The 18,723-nt window shown below is 35.2% G+C and overlaps 2 protein-coding genes across 2 annotated transcripts; both read right to left on the reverse strand.

Annotated features, from left to right (window-relative positions):
• Positions 1-1,908: 1,908 nt before the first annotated feature.
• Positions 1,909-7,107, reverse strand: LOC137400911 (4-galactosyl-N-acetylglucosaminide 3-alpha-L-fucosyltransferase FUT6-like). The gene is made up of 3 exons (XM_068087251.1): positions 6,406-7,107; positions 3,934-4,219; positions 1,909-2,393 (listed from the first exon to the last, which is right to left on the reverse strand). The coding sequence occupies exons 1-3, from the start codon at positions 7,105-7,107 to the stop codon at positions 1,909-1,911; spliced, it is 1,473 nt and encodes a 490-aa protein (XP_067943352.1).
• Positions 7,108-10,888: 3,781 nt separating this feature from the next.
• LOC137400913 (4-galactosyl-N-acetylglucosaminide 3-alpha-L-fucosyltransferase FUT6-like) lies at positions 10,889-16,645 on the reverse strand. Its single transcript, XM_068087252.1, has 3 exons — positions 15,944-16,645; positions 13,215-13,493; positions 10,889-11,389 (listed from the first exon to the last, which is right to left on the reverse strand). The coding sequence occupies exons 1-3, from the start codon at positions 16,643-16,645 to the stop codon at positions 10,889-10,891; spliced, it is 1,482 nt and encodes a 493-aa protein (XP_067943353.1).
• Between the last annotated feature and the right edge of the window lie 2,078 nt (positions 16,646-18,723).

Raw genomic sequence — 18,723 nt, forward strand, 5'->3', positions numbered from 1 at the left:
TGATCGACTCTCACTCACCCAGTGACTAGTGTAGTAGAACTAACTAGTGGCAGTACTAACTAGTAGTAGCACAACTAGTAGTAGTCGTAGACTTTAGCAATAGTAATACAACTAGTAGTAGAAGTGACTCACTTGTGAAATGTCATGCCCTTTCCTTTGAGAGTCCATTCTTGTGGTTTTTGCAGTTCATGGAATAGCAATAGCACTGTGCACCTACACCCTTCTCTCTCTTACATAAATTATTAGTAGTAATCTCAGTAGTCTGTTCCTTTGATTTAGCGGTGTATTCGTGAACTTCCATAGCTGTTAAATCTGGAATTAGATTTCTTTCTCACATTGAACACAATGAAATTAACTCAAACAGTACCTGAAAATGGCGTCGGCCGGATTTCCGTACTCGCCAATGACCTCTGCCATTCCAGGGGTTTTAAGTTCAATGGTCGTAACTACTAACTGCTGAGCAATAGCAAGGTAAGCATATCTCTATAGTATATTGTATTTGGTTTCAGTCTTTGCTTTTTATTTGTGTCCAGCATGGCAGCTAGCTGCTATATGTTCAGCACGACTCCGCTAGTTTAGATCATACTCAGGAGAAGATAACTTTTGACAAACTCTATGACGGCTGCTAGGTTATTGAAACCGCACTTTCACCTGCGCTGTATGCCTGAAATTTCATTAAATTCAGTCTCTATATCTAAAATACAGGAATTTTCAGTCGGGAACCAAGAGATATGTTAGTAAATTTTGAAATAGATAAAACAGTTACAAGTTAAGGACAAATGATGCTTGATTGTAAGTTTGTACACTGGAATGCTGATACATTAGTTTTTATGCAGGGTGAGACACATGTCAATATCTTCTTCACGATATGCTGTACAAAATCATCTTTTACCAGTAACACCAGCTCTCATTGTATATGGTCAATGTACTCGAATGTAAGACTGTTTCTAGTTTTAAAGGAATCTTATCATAGCCAAGGAAAGGTTTGTTCACCACCCACAATATTAGCCAATGAGATGCAAATGATCAATATTTTTTATTAAACACTGATATGCTGAACCTGCTGTCGGTGCTGATGAGAGCTTCCACCAGTCTCGTTGGTAGCATGTGCCAGATACATCAGCGGTGTTTGTCAGATATACCATCAGTTTGAAATACAATTTAAATCCGACATTAAACATATTTGCTGTGCTAAATATACTAAATGCTAGTTCACACTATATTGCCGTTAGTCAGCGGTTTCCTTTCGGCGTTTATCACCGATTATGTGAGCCAGAAATCGATGGCATTGACGAAGAATCGCGGAAACGTGAGGAAAGTTTGCAGCTGTCAAACTTTTCCGATATTTTGCCTAGCATCAATGACTGACTTCCAAATGTGAACCATTTTGGCGATAGTAATTTGTGGTCGGGGATAGTGAGATTTATTCGTATCAGTTTATGATATTTGCTGCACCACTAGTTTTTGATTTCAGCACGGGAAAACGAAGAGGTTTCTTCCCAAAAATTAAAAAAAATAAATGATAACATTGCGGCACAGAGTATTTCCTGATGCAAACGTGGAAGGTTTTGTGATAGTGTGGTCATCGTTATAATCGACGATCACCGAAGTATTGTGGCATCAATGTCAAGATGCGGCGATATATTGTGAACCAGCCTTTAGGGTAGCTAAACAGAATGATGATTTGAAAGAACTAAACTGAAAAAAATAGCAAAATAAGGCAGAAAACAGGGATGCATGGAAATCAGCGATAAAGCTTAAACCTTAAAACAGTTATTGTCAAAACTACTGACTGCAAAAGAGAGAGAAAGAGAGAAAAATATATTTGCCATTTCATCCTTTTGTGTAATGCTAACCAGTTCAGTTAATAAGTATTTCTGTAGAGTTTTGAATATGGTGCAAATGCATTTAACGAATTGGCTCTGGGATCAAATCGCAACTCATTTTTCTGCTCCAATATTTTGAAAGGTTCTTCAAGTCTAGTCGGGTGCGGCACTTCTCGTTTGCCTGCTTACACATATAGCAGTGCATAGAGGTTTCATCGAAGTGTGGAACAATTTCATGCGTCTCTCTCCACTTATGGAAACTGTTGAACAGTTCTCTGTCTCCATCAACTCGGTGCATAAGCTCTGCCAGAGCACGAACGCTAGTAAAGTTTCTAGTGTGTAGAAAAGAGTTGGGTGGAGCAAACTTGGTGTATTCCTCGAGTCGTGCTCCTAGGGCTATAGGAATATTATAACTGTCAGAGGTGAGGGTATTCCAAAATTTCTCTGTGATATACTCAGAGCATATACTGTTTTCAAAGGCTAAGTAGAATTTGTACTTTTGCCTTAGCTCTCTGTAGCAGGTGAGGTTATTGGCAGCACAGCCGTCCGAAATACCTGAGCACTTGCCTACAAGCAAGACATTCTTCAGCATAGTATATAAGTGGAACAAAACTTATGATATAACCTGACAATTAAGACGAGTATCAGTTGATTTCATTGTTGCTAGCATGTCATTTTTGGCTTTTAATTATGGTTAAAAGAATACACATGCGATTATGAAAATGTGCTGCTGAAAACGCCGTTTGACCGCCATTGAAAACAAGCCTAAGCGTGGTTTACACCGCAATTCACATTCCCTTTTATTTCTTTGAGAAATTATGTTCACTTATACATACTAGAGTTTTTTATGATTGATTGTTTCTAGTAACCTTGACTTAGCTTATAGCAGCAGGCTCAATGCCAAATCTAAATAGACGGTGGTCATACAGTGGCTTATTTTAAAAACACTTAGATTCTATCAACCAAAAGAACTTAGATTGACGCAGTATAAAAGGCAGATAGAACAGTATCTTTCAATATGCCCAGTCATAAAATGTAATAAGAGAGAGACTTTTCTCAAATATATTTGTAGCCACACAAGCTTGATGGATTGATTAGGCAATATACGTATGTCACTATATGGGAGCAAATACGCTACCACTCTTTGTCACAACACGAAGTTATGGCGTAACGTCATGAGAAGCGGTAGTTCTTATTAGTAAGCTTACTCAAATTATCCATTGGCATTGTGCCAGGCTAATAGCAATTGGCAGGCAACTCGCATTACTGCTCATTGTGTATTTATAAGCTGATTTTTAACACCCAGGCAATGCCGGGTAGCACGGCTAGTTTAAAGTCAAGTTTCTGTCAGCATGTCTGTATGCATCAGTCTTTTTGTCAGCACGTCGTTCGTATGTCCTGTTAATAGTTAATGCTTAAAATACGTATGATTGCATGCTTACAGTCCAGAACGCTGTGAGAGATCATGATGTGTAATAATTATGTGTACAATTACTCCGTAGTGTGGCAAAATAGCTGTATGGTTTAGTGATAGTGAGCTTGGCTTCACATCCATGAATATGAATGTATGAGTTTCATTCTTTAGAGGTGCAGTATTTTTCCTTGACATTCTTAGCTGGCTTCGGACAGACACAGCTCTTATTATAGTGAAAATTAAAATACTAGCTGAAGTTACCTGCTTAAATTACACAAATTAATTAGGTAAAACAACTCAGCCAGTGGTAATTGTATTACCTGTCACTGTTTATAAGCTATTTTAAATCCTGAGCAAATGTGTAGCATAAGAGGTAAGAAATGACTTTCAAAAATATGTTTTAGCTCTGCCTTGAGTTTTTGATTAATTGAATTATGTCTCGGCCCGACACACAGAAGTAAATAAATACCTTCGTTTAAAATTTCAAATAGTAAATGAGGATGTATATGCTGATTTAAAATCAATCTTTGATGCAACAAATTTTTATTAGCAACGCTGGGCGTTCAGCTATTAAATGTGCATTAAATAGTTTGGCGTGTTTCAAATTTATAATACAAGCAGACATGCCATTTCCTCCTCTCTAATACAAACCGCAGTGACATAATAATATTATTATTACTTCTGAGCAGTCACCAATACATTCCTTACCAAATATGTCAATGGTAATGTTGTACTTTTGAAGCTCTCGCACATAAGCATCTCTACCAGACGCTGCATCGCAGTGAGAAACAAACCACAGAGCCATCTTTGTTTTTCCTTTTGAATAATCAATGGTAGAGCTGGCGACACCAGCTTTATGTTTCACCCCAGGGATGTAGGAAAGACTGAAGTCTGAGTCGAGGAGATACGTGGAGGAAATGTTGAAAAACCCATTTAGTGGTTGCAGCTCCTCATCAGCATGGCTATGTACTGGTGACTCCTATGGAAAATTTAAGATTGTTGTTTACTTCAAACTTATTAACACTAAATAAATACAGTAGAGAGGTACTTTAGTACAGAAAGTAAAGTATTTGGGAGCAATATACTGTACAATGATGATACTTTAGTACAGAGTAAAGTATCTGAGAGCAATAAACTGTATAATGATACTTTAGTACAGAGAGTATACTACCTGAGAGCAATATACTGTACAATGATGATACTTTAGTACAGAGAGTATACTACCTGAGAGCAATATACTGTACAATGAGGATACTTTAGTACAGAGAGTAAAGTATCTTAGAGTAATATACTGTACATTGATGATACTTTGAATACTTTCTTAAAGACTAGCAATGCCAACATATTTATATAACTTCTACAAATGCTTTCATTTCTTGTGTGAAGTGGTAAAATCTACCGTATGAAATAGTTATTGAGATATGCTTCTCTTTTCTAGCAACTATTTAGATCTAGTTTAACTTTTTTCTCTGCAAAAATGATTAAACTTTTTAAACAGCTTAGAGAAATATGGACCAAAGTATAAAAATTGCGCACACAAAAGAGAAAGGCAACCATAATACCTTGTCCTTACTGTTCATAAACTATTTCATGCTTGATCATACAAATTAAGAAATGGCTATGAAAATAATAATAATAGTGGTTGTAAGTCTACAGATTCAGTCAGCTAACTACCAATAGGCTTTTTAATCAAAGACTTGCTTTAGCTTCAATCACACGATGAACACTGGGCAACTTTGGATGCCTCATGGTAAAACACTGCTGTTGGTAAACTGTTATGAGGAAACAAATCCAACTTTTCCTTTTGAAGATCTTTTGATCGATTCAGCTAATAGAAATAAAGGCTGTAAGGGAATTTTCAAAAAGCAGATAGGATTTAAAAATTTTCAATAATATTAGTTGGTGCATTTTTATGTGCACTACCCATAGCTGGGTGTTCACTAACTATACCTCAAGAACCAAGATAAACTAGTAAAACAAATTTTAATTATATCGGGTGCAGCCCCAGGGCTGCCTGTTGGACATGCCTGGCCTACGCCCTCACAGAAAATAGTTGTTATCAGAAAAAGAAGAGAGCGCTAACCCCTATTCTACTGTGTTTAAAATGCTAAGCGCTCCAGTAAATTAAAAACCTCTTGTAACACATCAGTATTATGGTAACTACAGTAGATGCTCTTACAACGTAAATAAATCGCTCCAAGAATGTTTACGTTATAAGGATTTTACATTACACCAACAGTAAAATACACGAAAACTGCCTAATCTGTTCCAAGATCTTCCCAGACTTACCCCTTTGGTTTAAAAAAAAAGAATAAACTAAACTTAACTTTTTAATTTATTGGTTGTACCGTGACTGTAACATTATTGGTTTTACCGTGACTGTAATTTATTGGTTTTACCGTGACTGTAATTTATTGGTTTTACCGTGACTGTAATATTATTGGTTTGTATTGACGACTTTCTTCCTTTTTTTTTATTACTTTCACTCGTTTTATAGTCCAAGATTTTAGGTAATTTTACAATAATTTAAGGGAAGCGCACACTCTTCAAAACCCATTGACAACCATTTGTTCATTTTTTAGACAACAATGTTTTTTTGCAAAAAAAGTAAAACAATTCAAACAGTTCATGTTAATCACAGTTTGAAGAAAAGCATACAGAGGGATTACAGAAATGTTCATCTTTGTGATGTAACAAACAAAGCAATGGTTCTGGTTAATGGTGAAAACTAACCATTGCTAAAAACTGACAATGGCAAAAAATAAGAAACAGAGAAATGCTTAGTTCACAAAAAAGGATTTTTTTATGAAACCAAGATCCTTTTGCTTCGCACATCTATTCAACCAATGACAAAGAGAACTATATTTTGCTTTAACCTGATCGCCATTACATTGGCAAAAACAATTGATCAATAGCATATATACCTAGTTTTGAATAATAAGAATATGGCAAAAGCTATAATTACCAAATCACATTCAAACTCTGCGCTAACAATGTTACAAAACAGCATGGCTAAATCGCAACCAAGAATTCTCTACAGATTCATCATTTTGACATAAACAAAAAGTTTCTGGATTTAGTCACAGGTTTTTTCTTGTGTGAACTAGACATATAACTCAACTAAAACTGAGCAGAATACAATGTTGAGACAGTTTTATATTTTACCTGATTGAGCTCCATCCAAAGTTGGTCTGGGTTATGATATGGCGGTAGATCACTAGTGTTTAATGGATAGACATAGAGTCGATATGGTTCAGCAGTCAAGTTCCTCTTAAGTTCCCTTATTCTAAAGAGAACTAGGTCAGCGGAGTCTAATTCACTTCTGTTTCCTGTTATCTCACAGTTCTGATAAGCACAACTTCGGAATGAGTGCGAAGTTATGCCCCACAACGGCTTTCGGGAGGTAAGACCCGTCCATGCTAGTATCAATCGATTTTTGTTGATATCAGTTTCATTTTGTTTTGCTGAGGAAAGAAGACAAGATGTAGCTTGCGGCCTGATTGCAGATGTCGCTGAGTTCTGTAGAGATACCTGACCATAAGGTGTTATTTTGGTTGCTGGGCTGCCGTTCTCAAACACTTCGTTACTCGAATTTTCACTTACCTTAAAACTCCTTGAAACATGTTTCATCAAACTCAGTTTTCTAAACCTTAGGACATTGTCGATCTTAGTTAATTTGGATTCGAAATACCTCGCAGAATAACTATTTGTTGTATCAGTAAGGTTAAAGCGCTTTAAATCAAATGTGTCTTTCCAGTGTTGACGAGCAAAGCTGTAGGTCCTGAGGTAGTAGCTTGAGAGTAGGTACTGGCTCCCTAAGAGTAACAGAAGAGCAATAATTGATTGTTTCCAAGTTTTGATATCCATGTTCTGTTTTCTGCAATAGTTACAAAGCATAACTGACAAGCAACTGGCGGTATTGACCAATGATATTTCTATAGAGTGTTACACTAGCTATCTCTTTTTCGATAGCAAAAAAAACATGTTAGAGGTTGAAAAAGAGACCGCATCATATAGGATTTGAACATGTGATAATCAGCTTCTCATTCAAACACTCTTATACCTGAGTTAGTTGCCCTCCTTCCAGAATGTTAGAATAATTGTACACATTCTTACTCTCAGCCCTTTGTTGGTGCACCTGATGATCTCTCTCATCACTTAAGGCTGGTGCTAATATATATATATATATATATATATATATATATATATATATATATATATATATATATATATATATATATATATATATATTAGTACTAGTACGTACTAGTACTAATATATATTAGTACTAATATACATTAGTGCTAGTACAGCATTTACGTGTGACCAAGAACAGTGTGTGGTGCAAATTTGGTGGATTTCTTACAAAATGTTTCTGGTTTGTGAGTAGCTAATTATTTAGTCTATCATATCTGTACTTGAACAGAACAAACAATCATATGTGTAAATATAAAACAAATCGTCAAAGTACACGCTGTAGTTAGTTTTGCTTTTCAGAAACAAATTTTTTTATCGCATTTTCTTCATTGCATCAACCAGCAGCTTTAGCAACACTACACCGACACTCATCAGCATTGTAAATTAATAGACTTTTCATGTCTATTTATTTCCTACTAGTAGCTAGGCTACTAGTGACATTGGTTATTTTATTCTTAGCAATAATAATAAAGAGGTAAGCTATTGTAATAGGAATAACTCATTTGACTCGAAACATGCTCACATTGTTACATATAATAGTAGTGAAAGGGACCAATAAAGTGTCTGAAGACATTTTGCAACACATTTTTAGCCTATTTTATAGCCTGAGCTAATGGAAAATTTATACGTATCAAGTTGATATTAAAACCTTGTAGATAGACTTTGTGATTTAAAAGTTGTGACAACTTAAATGCACTATTGTCAAATACTAAGTTTTACTGAACATTTAATTGTATCCAAGTAAAAAAATTAATTTGGTAGGAAAAGAGTTTAAGAGTGAATGAAGCTGTATATCATCTACTTGATAGTTTAATCATATCACAGAGAAATCAGTAATACTCAAAAGTTCTGCAATAGAGAAATTATTCTAAAGTTTGCTGTAAGCTTACATACCTTTGCTACGTTAAGTTGTCAGCCGGTTTGGTCTGCAAGTCAACCTTGCTAGGCAGCTATTAGCCAGCTACAAGCACTCTCAAACTGTCATTGGTCACTAGTGTAATAACTGAACTGGTTGATAAAAATAGGGCAGTTCAAAAAGGGCATGCGTGGTTGGTTGCTTCTATCAGCATAATATGTAATTATATCTGCGATAGGGAGCATTCAGTTTTTACAATTGGTAAATATACGGTCGCATAAGTGTATTGAGTAAACATATGTTTAGGTGGGATTTGGAAGTATTCAGGGATTTATGAGCAAATACAGAACAAGTATATGTCAATAGAGAATCATAGCACTGCAACCTGAACACAGCAATAGACAATGTCATAACGAGGGGAGCAAACAGGAAGTTGCTGCTAGTCAAGTCATTTTGAAGTCTTTCTTCTGAGCGTTTTAACTGTGATCAAGTTATGTAGATTTTAATTTTAACACATCAGCAGCTAAATCACCTGATACAGCAAAAAAGCCTCGAATGCTAAAAAATATCTATACTTTCTGATAGAATCTTTCAAAAATTGGCTTGAGTGATCCTTTAAAAGTAGTCCGTACAACAATTATATTTATTTGATCTCTAGAACAAATTCAGGTCAAATATAACTCATTGGGTGCATTACTATTTCTCATGCCAACAATGTCTGTGCCGATAGTACTGCATGAAAGTATACAGGCGTCTGGCAGAAAAATCAGAGGTATATGTTAGTTCCTTCAGCAGACTCTTTTTCTATCAGTTGTCTGACATCCAGTCCTCTGTCAGCCATTCATTCTCTTTGCAAATCAACCAAGCACAGTACCTTTTATTTATTTTAATTCTGCTAAATATTTTATGAAGTTTATTTTATTTAAATGCTAGTTACAAAAATTCACCGTATACACCAATTCGGGCATATTTCAGAAAACAATATGTAAAGTTGGCCTTATATGAAACGAATGTTTCACATTAAAATACCAAATAAACAAAATACTTCTGATTTCTGAAATGTCTTGAATATCCAACCTACATGCTATGTTAGGATATGTGAACTTTATTGCGTGGTGATAGAGTGTGTCACTACAAATATTATGGGATTGAGATATCAGTGATGTACAAGATTGTGTTGATTGGGAGAGGAGATAGTTCATGTAAATAAGTAAAATAAGTTAAAAATAGCGAAACATGTAAAATGAAAACTATGAAGAAACCAAAAATAAAAACAGAAATTAAACAGTGTCTGGTATACTTTATTGGTATACGGTTATTGAAACCGCACTCTCACCTGCGCTGTATGCCTGCAATTTTATTAAATTCAGTCTCTATATCTAAAATACATGAATGTTCAGTCGGGAACCAAGAGATATGTTAGTAAATTATGAAATGAATAAAACAGTTACAAGTTAAGGACAAATGATGCTTGATTGTAAGTTTGTACACTGGAATGCTGATACATTAGTTTTTATGCAGGGTGAGACACATGTCAATATCTTCTTCACGATATGCTGTACAAAATCATCTTTTACCAGTAACACCAGCTCTCATTGTATATGGTCAATGTACTCGAATGTAAGACTGTTTCTAGTTTTAAAGGAATCTTATCATAGCCAAGGAAAGGTTTGTTCACCACCCACAATATTAGCCAATGAGATGCAAATGATCAATATTTTTTATTAAACACTGATATGCTGAACCTGCTGTCGGTGCTGATGAGAGCTTCCACCAGTCTCGTTGGTAGCATGTGCCAGATACATCAGCGGTGTTTGTCAGATATACCATCAGTTTGAAATACAATTTAAATCCGACATTAAACATATTTGCTGTGCTAAATATACTAAATGCTAGTTCACACTATATTGCCGTTAGTCAGCGGTTTCCTTTCGGCGTTTATCACCGATTATGTGAGCCAGAAATCGATGGCATTGACGAAGAATCGCGGAAACGTGAGGAAAGTTTGCAGCTGTCAAACTTTTCCGATATTTTGCCTAGCAACAGTGACTGACTTCCAAATGTGAACCATTTTGGCGATAGTAATTCGTGGTTGCGGATAGTGAGATTTATTCGTATCCGTTTATGATATTTGCTGCACGACTAGTTTTTGATTCCAGCACGGGAAAACGAAGAGGTTTCTTCCCAAAAATTGAAAAAGATAAATGATAACATTACGGCACGGAGTATTTCCTGATGCAAACGTGGAAGGTTTTGTGATAGTGTGGACATCGTTATAATCGACGATCACCAAAGTATTGTGGCATCAATGTCGAGATGCAACGATATATTGTGAACCAGCCTTTAGGGGTAGCTAAACAGAATAGTGATTTGAAAGAACTAAACTGAAAAAAATGGCAAAATAAGGCAGAAAACAGGGATGAATGGAAATCAGCGATAAAGCCTAAACCTTAAAACAGTTATTGTCAAAACTACTGACTGCATAAGGGAGAGAAAAAGAAAAAAATATATTTGCCATTTCATCATTTTTGTGCAATGCTAACCAGTTCAGTTAATAAGTATTTCTGTAGAGTTTTGAATATGGTGCAAATGCATTTAACGAATTGGCTCTGGGATCACGTCGCAACTCATTTTTCTGCTCCAATATTTTGAAAAGTTCTTTAAGTCTAGTCGAGTGCGGCACTTCTCGTTTGCCTGCTTACACATATAGCAGTGCAGAGAGGTTTCATCGAAGTGTGGAACAATCTCATGTGTCTTTCTCCACTTATGGAAACTGTTGAACAGTTTTCTGTCTCCATCAACTCGGTGCATAAACTCTGCCAGAGCACGAACGCTAGTAAAGTTCCTAGTGTGTAGAAAAGAGTTGGGTGGAGCAAACTTGGTGTATTCCTCGAGTCGTGCTCCGAGGGCTATAGGAATATTATAACTGTCAGAGGTGAGGGTATTCCAAAACTTCTCTGTGATATACTCAGAGCATATGCTGTTTTCAAAGGCTAAGTAGAATTTGTACTTTTGCCTTAGTTCTCCGTAGCAGGTGAGGTTATTGGCAGCACAGCCATCCGAAATACCTGAGCACTTGCCTACAAGCAAGACGTACTTCAGAATAGTATATAATAGGAGCAAAACTTATTATATAACCTGACGATTAAGATGAGTATCAGTTGATTTCATTGTTGATAGCATGTCATTTTTGGTTTTTAATTATGGTTAAAAGAATACACATGCGACTATAAAAATGTGCTACTGAAAACGCAGTTTGACTGCCATTGAAAACAAGCCGAAGCGTGGTTTACACCGTAATTCACATTCCCTTTTATGCCTTTGAGAAATTATGTTCACTTGTACATACTAGAGTTTTTTATGATTGATTGTTTCTAGTAACCTTGACTTAGCTTATAGCAGCAGGCTCAATGCCAAATCTAAATAGACGGTGGTCATACAGTGGCCTATTTTAAAAACACTTAGATTCTATCAACCAAAAGAACTTAGATTGACGCAGTATAAAAAGCAGATAGAACAGTATCTTTCAATATGCCCAGTCATAAAATGTAATAAGAGAGCGACTTTTCTCAAAATTATATTTGTAGCAATCTTCCATAGACCCCTCTATGCACCTTGAAGGTTTTTGTACTGTCACTTGATTTTTGGTAAATTATGAAATATTAAAAAGTAAACTGAAAAAGTACCAGTAGTTTCTTATTTATCTATCTATCTATCTATCTATATATCTATCTATCTATCTATCTATATATTTCTCAAAGTTTGTGTGTATGTGAATAGTTCCAGTTAAAACTATTAAAGTCATGGAATAAAGAATCTGTATTGCAGAAGATTTTATCTTAGACCCTCCGGTTCACCAGTCTGATACCTTAACAATTCAGCCACACAAGCTTGATGGATTGATTAGGCAATATACGTATGTCACTATATGGGAGCAAATACGCTACCACTCTTTGTCACGACACGAAGTTATGGCGTAACGTCATGAGAAGCGGTAGTTCTTATTAGTAAGCTTACTCAAGTTATCCATTGGCATTGTGCCAGGCTAATAGCAATTGGCAGGCAACTCGCATTACTGCTCATTGTGTATTTATAAGCTGATTTTTAACACCCGGGCAATGCCGGGTAGCACGGCTAGTTTAAAGTCAAGTTTTTGTCAGCATGTCTGTATGCATCAGTTTTTTTGTCAGCACGTCGTTCGTATGTCCTGTTAATAGTTAATGCTTAAAATACGTATGATTGCATGCTTACAGTCCAGAACGCTGTGAGAGATCATGATGTGTAATAATTATGTGTACAATTATTCCGTAGTGTGGCAAAATAGCTGTATGGTTTAGTGATAGTGAGCTTGGCTTCACATCCATGAATACAAATGTATTGGTTCCATTCTTTAGAGGTGCAGTATTTTTCCTTCACATTCTTAGCTGGCTTCGGACAGACACAGCTCTTATTATAGTAAAAGTTAAAATACTAGCTGAAGTTACCTGCTTAAATTACACAAATTAATTAGGTAAAACAACTCAGCCAGTGGTAATTGTATTACCTGTCACTGTTTATAAGCTATATTAACTCCTGAGCAAATGTGTAGCATAAGAGGAAGAAATGACTTTCAAAAATATGTTTTAGCTCTGCCTTGAGTTTTTGATTAATTGAATTATGTCTCGGCCCGACACACAGAAGTAAACAAATACCTTCATTTAAAATTTCAAATAGTAAATGAGGATGTATATGCTGATTTAAAATCAATCTTTGATGCAACAAATTTTTATTAGCAACATTGGGCGTTCAGCTATTAAATGTGTATTAAAGAGTTTGGCGTGTTTCAAATTTATAATACAAGCAGACATGCCATTTCCTCCTCTCTAATACAAACCACAGCAACATAATAATATTATTATTACTTCTGAGCAGTCACCAATACTTCCTTACCATATATGTCAATGGTAATGTTGTACTTTTGAAGCTCTCGCACATAAGCATCTCTACCAGACGCTGCATTGCAGTGAGAAACAAACCACAGAGCCATCTTTGTTTTTCCTTTTGAATAATCAATAGTAGAGCTGGCGACACCAGCTTTATGTTTCACCCCAGGGATGTAGGAAAGACTGAAGTCTGAGTCAAGGAGATACGTGGAGGAAATGTTGAAAAACCCATTTAGTGGTTGCAGCTCCTCATCAGCATGGCTATGTACTGGTGACTCCTATAGAAAATTTAAGATTGTTGTTTACTTCAAACTTATTAACACTAAATAAATACAGTAGAGAGGTACTTTAGTACAGAAAGTAAAGTATTTGGTAGCAATATACTGTACAATGATGATACTTTAGTACAGAGTAAAGTATCTGAGAGCAATATACTGTACAAGGATGATACTTCAGTACAGAGAGTAAAGTATCTGAGATCGATATACTGTACAATGAGGATACTTTATTACCGAGAGTAAAGTATCTGAGAACAATATACTGTACAATGATGATACTTGAGTACAGAGAGTACAGTATCTGAGAGCAATATACTGTACAATGATGATACTTGAGCACAGAGAGTAAAGTATCTGAGAGTAATATACTGTACAATGATGATACTTTAGTACAGAGAATAAAATATCTGAGAGTAATAAACTGTATAATGATGCTTTAGTACAGAGAGTAAAGTATCTGAGAGCAATATACTGTACAATGATTATACTTTAGTACAGAGAGTAAACTATCTGAGAGCAATATACTGTACAATGATTATACTTTAGTACAGAGAGTATAGTTTCTGAGAGCAATCTACTGTACAATGAGGATACTTTGAATACTTTCTTAAAGACTAGCAATGCCAACATATTTATATAACTTCTACAAATGCTTTTATTTCTCGTGTGAAGTGGTAAATCTACCGTATGAAATAGTTATTGAGATATGCTTCTCTTTTCTAGCAACTATTTAGATCTAGTTTAACTTTTTTCTCTGCAAAAATGATTAAACTTTTTAAACAGCTTAGAGAAATATGGACCAAAATATAAAAATTGCGCACACAAAAGAGAAAGGCAACCATAATACCTTTTCCTTACTGTTCATAAACTATTTCATGCTTGATCATACAAATTAAGAAATGGCTATGAAAATAATAATAATAGTGGTTGTAAGTCTACAGATTCAGTCAGCTAACTACCAATAGACTTTTCAATCAAAGACTTGCTTTAGCTTCAATCACAAGATGAACACTGGTCAACTTTGGATGCCTCATGGTAAAACACTGTTGTTGGTAAACTGTTATGAGGAAACAAATCCAACTTTTCCTTTTGAAGATTTTTTGATCGATTCAGCTAATAGAAATAAAGGTTGTAAGGGAATTTCCAAAAAGCAGATAGAATTTAGAAACTTTCAATAATATTAGTTTGTGCATTTTTATGTGCACTACCCATAGCTGCGGTGTTTGCTAACTATACCTCAAGAACCAAGATAAACTAGTAAAATAAATTTTAATTATATCGGGTGCAGCCCCAGGGCTGCCTGTTGGACATGCCTGGCCTACGCCCTCACAGAAAATAGTTGTTATCAGAAAAAGAAGAGAGCGCTAACCCCTATTCTACTGTGTTTAAAATGCTAAGCGCTCCAGTAAATTAAAAACCTCTTGTAATACATGCAGTATTATGGTAACTACAGTAGATGCTCCTACAACATAAATAAATCACTCCAAGAATGTTTACGTTACAAGGATTTTACGTTACACCAACAGTAAAATACACGAAAACTGCCTAATCTGTTCCAAGATCTTCCCAGACTTAGCCCTTTGGTTTTAAAAAGAAGAATAAACTAAACTTAACTTTGTAATTTATTGGTTGTACCGTGACTGTAATATTATTGGTTTTACCGTGACTGTTAGTTATTGGTTTTACCGTGACTGTAATTTATTGGTTTTACCGTGACAGTAATATTATTGGTTTGTATTGACGACTTTTTTCCTTTTTTTTATTACTTTCACTCATTTTATAGTCTATGATTTTAGGTAATTTTACAATAATTTAAGGGAAGCGCACACTCTTCAAAAACCATTGAGAACGATTTGTTCATTTTTTAGACAACAATGTTTTTTTGCAAAAAGAGTAAAACAATTCAAACAGTTCATGTTAATCACAGTTTGAAGAAAAGCATACAGAGGGATTACAGAAATGTTCATCTTTGTGATGTAACAAACAAAGCAATGGTTCTGATTAATGGTGAAAACTAACCATTGCTAAAAACTGACAATGGCAAAAAATAAGAAACGGAGAAATGCTTAGTTCACAAAAAAGGATTTTTTTTATGAAACCAAGATCCTTTTGCTTTGCACATTTATTCAACCAATGACAAAGAGAACTATATTTTGCTTTAACCTGATCACCATTACATTAGCAAAAACAATTGACCAAAAGCGTATACCTAGTTTTGAATAATAAGGATGTGGCAAGAGCTATAATTACCAAATCACATTCAAACTCTGCGCTAACAATGTTACAAAACAGCATGGCTAAATCGCAACCAAGAATTCTCTACAGATTCATCATTTTGACATAAACAAGAAGTTTCTGGATTTAGTAACAGGTTTGTTCTTGTGTGAACTAGACATATAACTCAACTAAAACTGAGCAGAATACAATGTTGAGACAGTTTTATATTTTACCTGATTGAGCTCCATCCAAAGTTGGTCTGGGTTATGATAGGGCGGTAGATCACTAGTGTCTAATGGATAGACATAGAGTCGATATGGTTCAGCAGTCAAGTTCCTCTTAAGTTCCCTTATTCTAAAGAGAACCAGGTCAGCAGAGTCTAATTCACTTCTATTTCCTGTTATCTCACAGTTCTGATAAGCACAACTTCGGAATGAGTGCGAAGTTATGCCCCACAACGGCTTTCGAGAGGTAAGACCCGTCCATGCTAGTATCAATCGTTTTTTGTTGATTTCTGTTTCATTTTGTTCTGCTGACGAACGAAGACAAGATGTAGCTTGAAGCCTGATTGCAGGTGTTGCTGAGTTCTGTAGAGATACCTGACCATAAGGTGTTATTTTGGTTGCTGGGCTGCTTTTCTCAAATACTTCGTTACTCGAATTTTCACTTACCGTAAAACTCCTTGAAACATGTTTCATCAAACTCAGTTTTCCGAACCTTAAGACAGTGTCGATCTTAGTAAAGTTGGATTCGAAATACCTCGCAGAATAACTATTTGCTGTATCAGTAAGGTTAAAGCGCTTTGAATAAAATGTGTCTTTCAAGTGTTGACGAGCAAGGCTGTAAGTCCTGAGGTAGTAGCTTGAGAGTAGGTACTGGCTCCCTACGAGTAACAGAAGAGCAATAATTGATTGTTTCCAAGCTTTGATATCCATGTTCCGTTTTCTGCAATAGTTACAAAGCATAACTGACAAGCAACTGGCGGTATTGACCAATGATATTTCTATAGATTGTGACACTAGCGATCTCTTTTTCTATAGCAAAAGAAACATGTTAGAGGTTGAAAAAGAGACTGCATCATACAGGATTTGAACTTGTGGTAATCAGCTTCACATCTCAACACTCTTATATCTGAGTTAGTTGCCCTCCTTCCAGAATGTTAGACTAACTGTACACATTATTACTCTCAGCCCTTTGTTGGTGCACCTGATGATCTCTCTCATCCCTTATGACTAGTACTAATATATATGTTAGTACTAGTACTAATATATATTAGTACTAATATACATTAGTACTAGTACAGCATTTACGTGTGACCAAGTTTCTGATTTGTGTGTAACTAATTAATTAGTCTATCATATCTGTACTTAAACAAAACAAACAATCATATGTGTAAATATAAAACAAATCAACAAAGTACACACTGTAGTTAGTTTTACTTTTCAGAAACAATTTTTTTTATCGCAATTTCTTTATTGCATCGACCAGCGGCTTTAGTAACACTAGGTTACTTTATTCTTAGCAACAATAATAACGACGTAAGCAATTGTAATAGGAATAACTCATTTGACTCGAAACATGCTCGCATTGTTACTTATAATAGTAGTGAAAGGGACCAATAAAGTGTCTGAAGACATTTTGCAACACATTTCTAGCCTATTTTATAGCCTCGGCTAATGGAAAATTTATACGTATCAAGTTGATATCAAAATCTTGTCAATAGACTGTTATTTAAAAGTTGTAACAACTTAATTGCACTATTGACAAATATTAAGTTTTACTAAATATTTAATTACGGCCAAATAAAAAAATTAATTTGGTAACAAAAGAGTTTAAGAGTGAATGAAGCTGTATATCATCTAATTGATAGTTTAATCATATTACAGAGAAATCAGTAATACTCAAAAGTTCTGCAAGTGAGAAATTGTTCTAAAGTTTGCTGTGAGCTTACATAGGCCTACCTTTGCTACTTTGAGTTGTCAGCCGGTTTGGTCTGCAAGCCAATCTTGCTAGGCAGCTATTAGCCAGCTATAAGCAGTCTTAAACTGTCATTGGTCACTAGTGTACTAACTGAACAGGTTGATAAAAATAGGGCAGTTCAAAAAGGGCATGCGTGGTTGGTTGCTTCTATTAGCATACTATGTAATTAAATCTGCGAGGGGAGCATTCCATTTTTACAATTGGTAAATATACGGGCACATAAGCGTATTGAGTAAACATATGTTTAGGTGGGATTTGGAAGCATTCAGGGATTTATGAGCAAATACAGAACACGTATATGTCAATAGAGAATCATAGCACTGCAACCTGAACACAGCAATAGACAATGTCATAACGAGGGGAGCAAACAGGAAGTTGCTAGTCAAGTCATTTTGAAGTCTTTCTACTGAGCGTTTTAACCGTGATCAAGTTTTGTAGATTTTAATTTAAAAACATTCTAGCAGCTAAATCACCTGATACAACAAAAAAATCTTGAATGCTAAAAAATATCTATACTTTCTGATAGAATCTTTTAAAATTTGACTTGAGGGATCCTTTAAAAGTACTCCATACAATAATTATATTTATTTGATTTCTAAAAAAAATTCAGGTGAAATATAACTCATTGGGTGCATTACTATTTCTCATGCCAACAATGTCTGTGCCGATACTACTGCATGAAAGTATACAGGCATCTGGCAGAAAAATCAGAGTTATATGTTAGTTCCTTCAGCAGACTCTTTTTCTATCAGATGCCTGACATCCAGTCCTCTGTTAGCCATTCATTCTCTTTGTAAATCAACCAAGCACCATACCTTTTATTTACTATAATTCTGCTAAATATGTTATGAAGTTTATTTTATTTAAATGCTAGTTACAAAAATTCACCGTATACACCAATTCGGGCATATTTCAGAAAACAATATGTAAAGTTGGCCTTATACGAAACGAATGTTTCACATTAAAATACCAAATAAACAAAATACTTCTGATTTCTGAAATGTCTTGAATATCCAACCTACATGCTATGTTA

This window comes from Watersipora subatra, chromosome 7 (genome assembly GCF_963576615.1).
Source record: "Watersipora subatra chromosome 7, tzWatSuba1.1, whole genome shotgun sequence".
Lineage (NCBI taxonomy): Eukaryota > Metazoa > Bryozoa > Gymnolaemata > Cheilostomatida > Watersiporidae > Watersipora > Watersipora subatra.

Excerpts from the sequence above, each read along its gene's own strand:
- LOC137400911 (XM_068087251.1), bottom strand. The coding sequence starts at position 7,107 with ATGGATATCAAAACTTGGAAACAATCAATTATTGCTCTTCTGTTACTC. Across the intron at positions 4,220-6,405 it reads TTTGGATGGAGCTCAATCAG|GAGTCACCAGTACATAGCCA; the intron begins GTAAAATATAAA and ends AATTTTCCATAG. Across the intron at positions 2,394-3,933 it reads ATTTGGTAAGGAATGTATTG|GCAAGTGCTCAGGTATTTCG; the intron begins GTGACTGCTCAG and ends TCTTGCTTGTAG.
- LOC137400913 (XM_068087252.1), bottom strand. The coding sequence starts at position 16,645 with ATGGATATCAAAGCTTGGAAACAATCAATTATTGCTCTTCTGTTACTC. Across the intron at positions 13,494-15,943 it reads TTTGGATGGAGCTCAATCAG|GAGTCACCAGTACATAGCCA; the intron begins GTAAAATATAAA and ends AATTTTCTATAG. Across the intron at positions 11,390-13,214 it reads TTGACATATATGGTAAGGAA|TACGTCTTGCTTGTAGGCAA; the intron begins GTATTGGTGACT and ends ACTATTCTGAAG.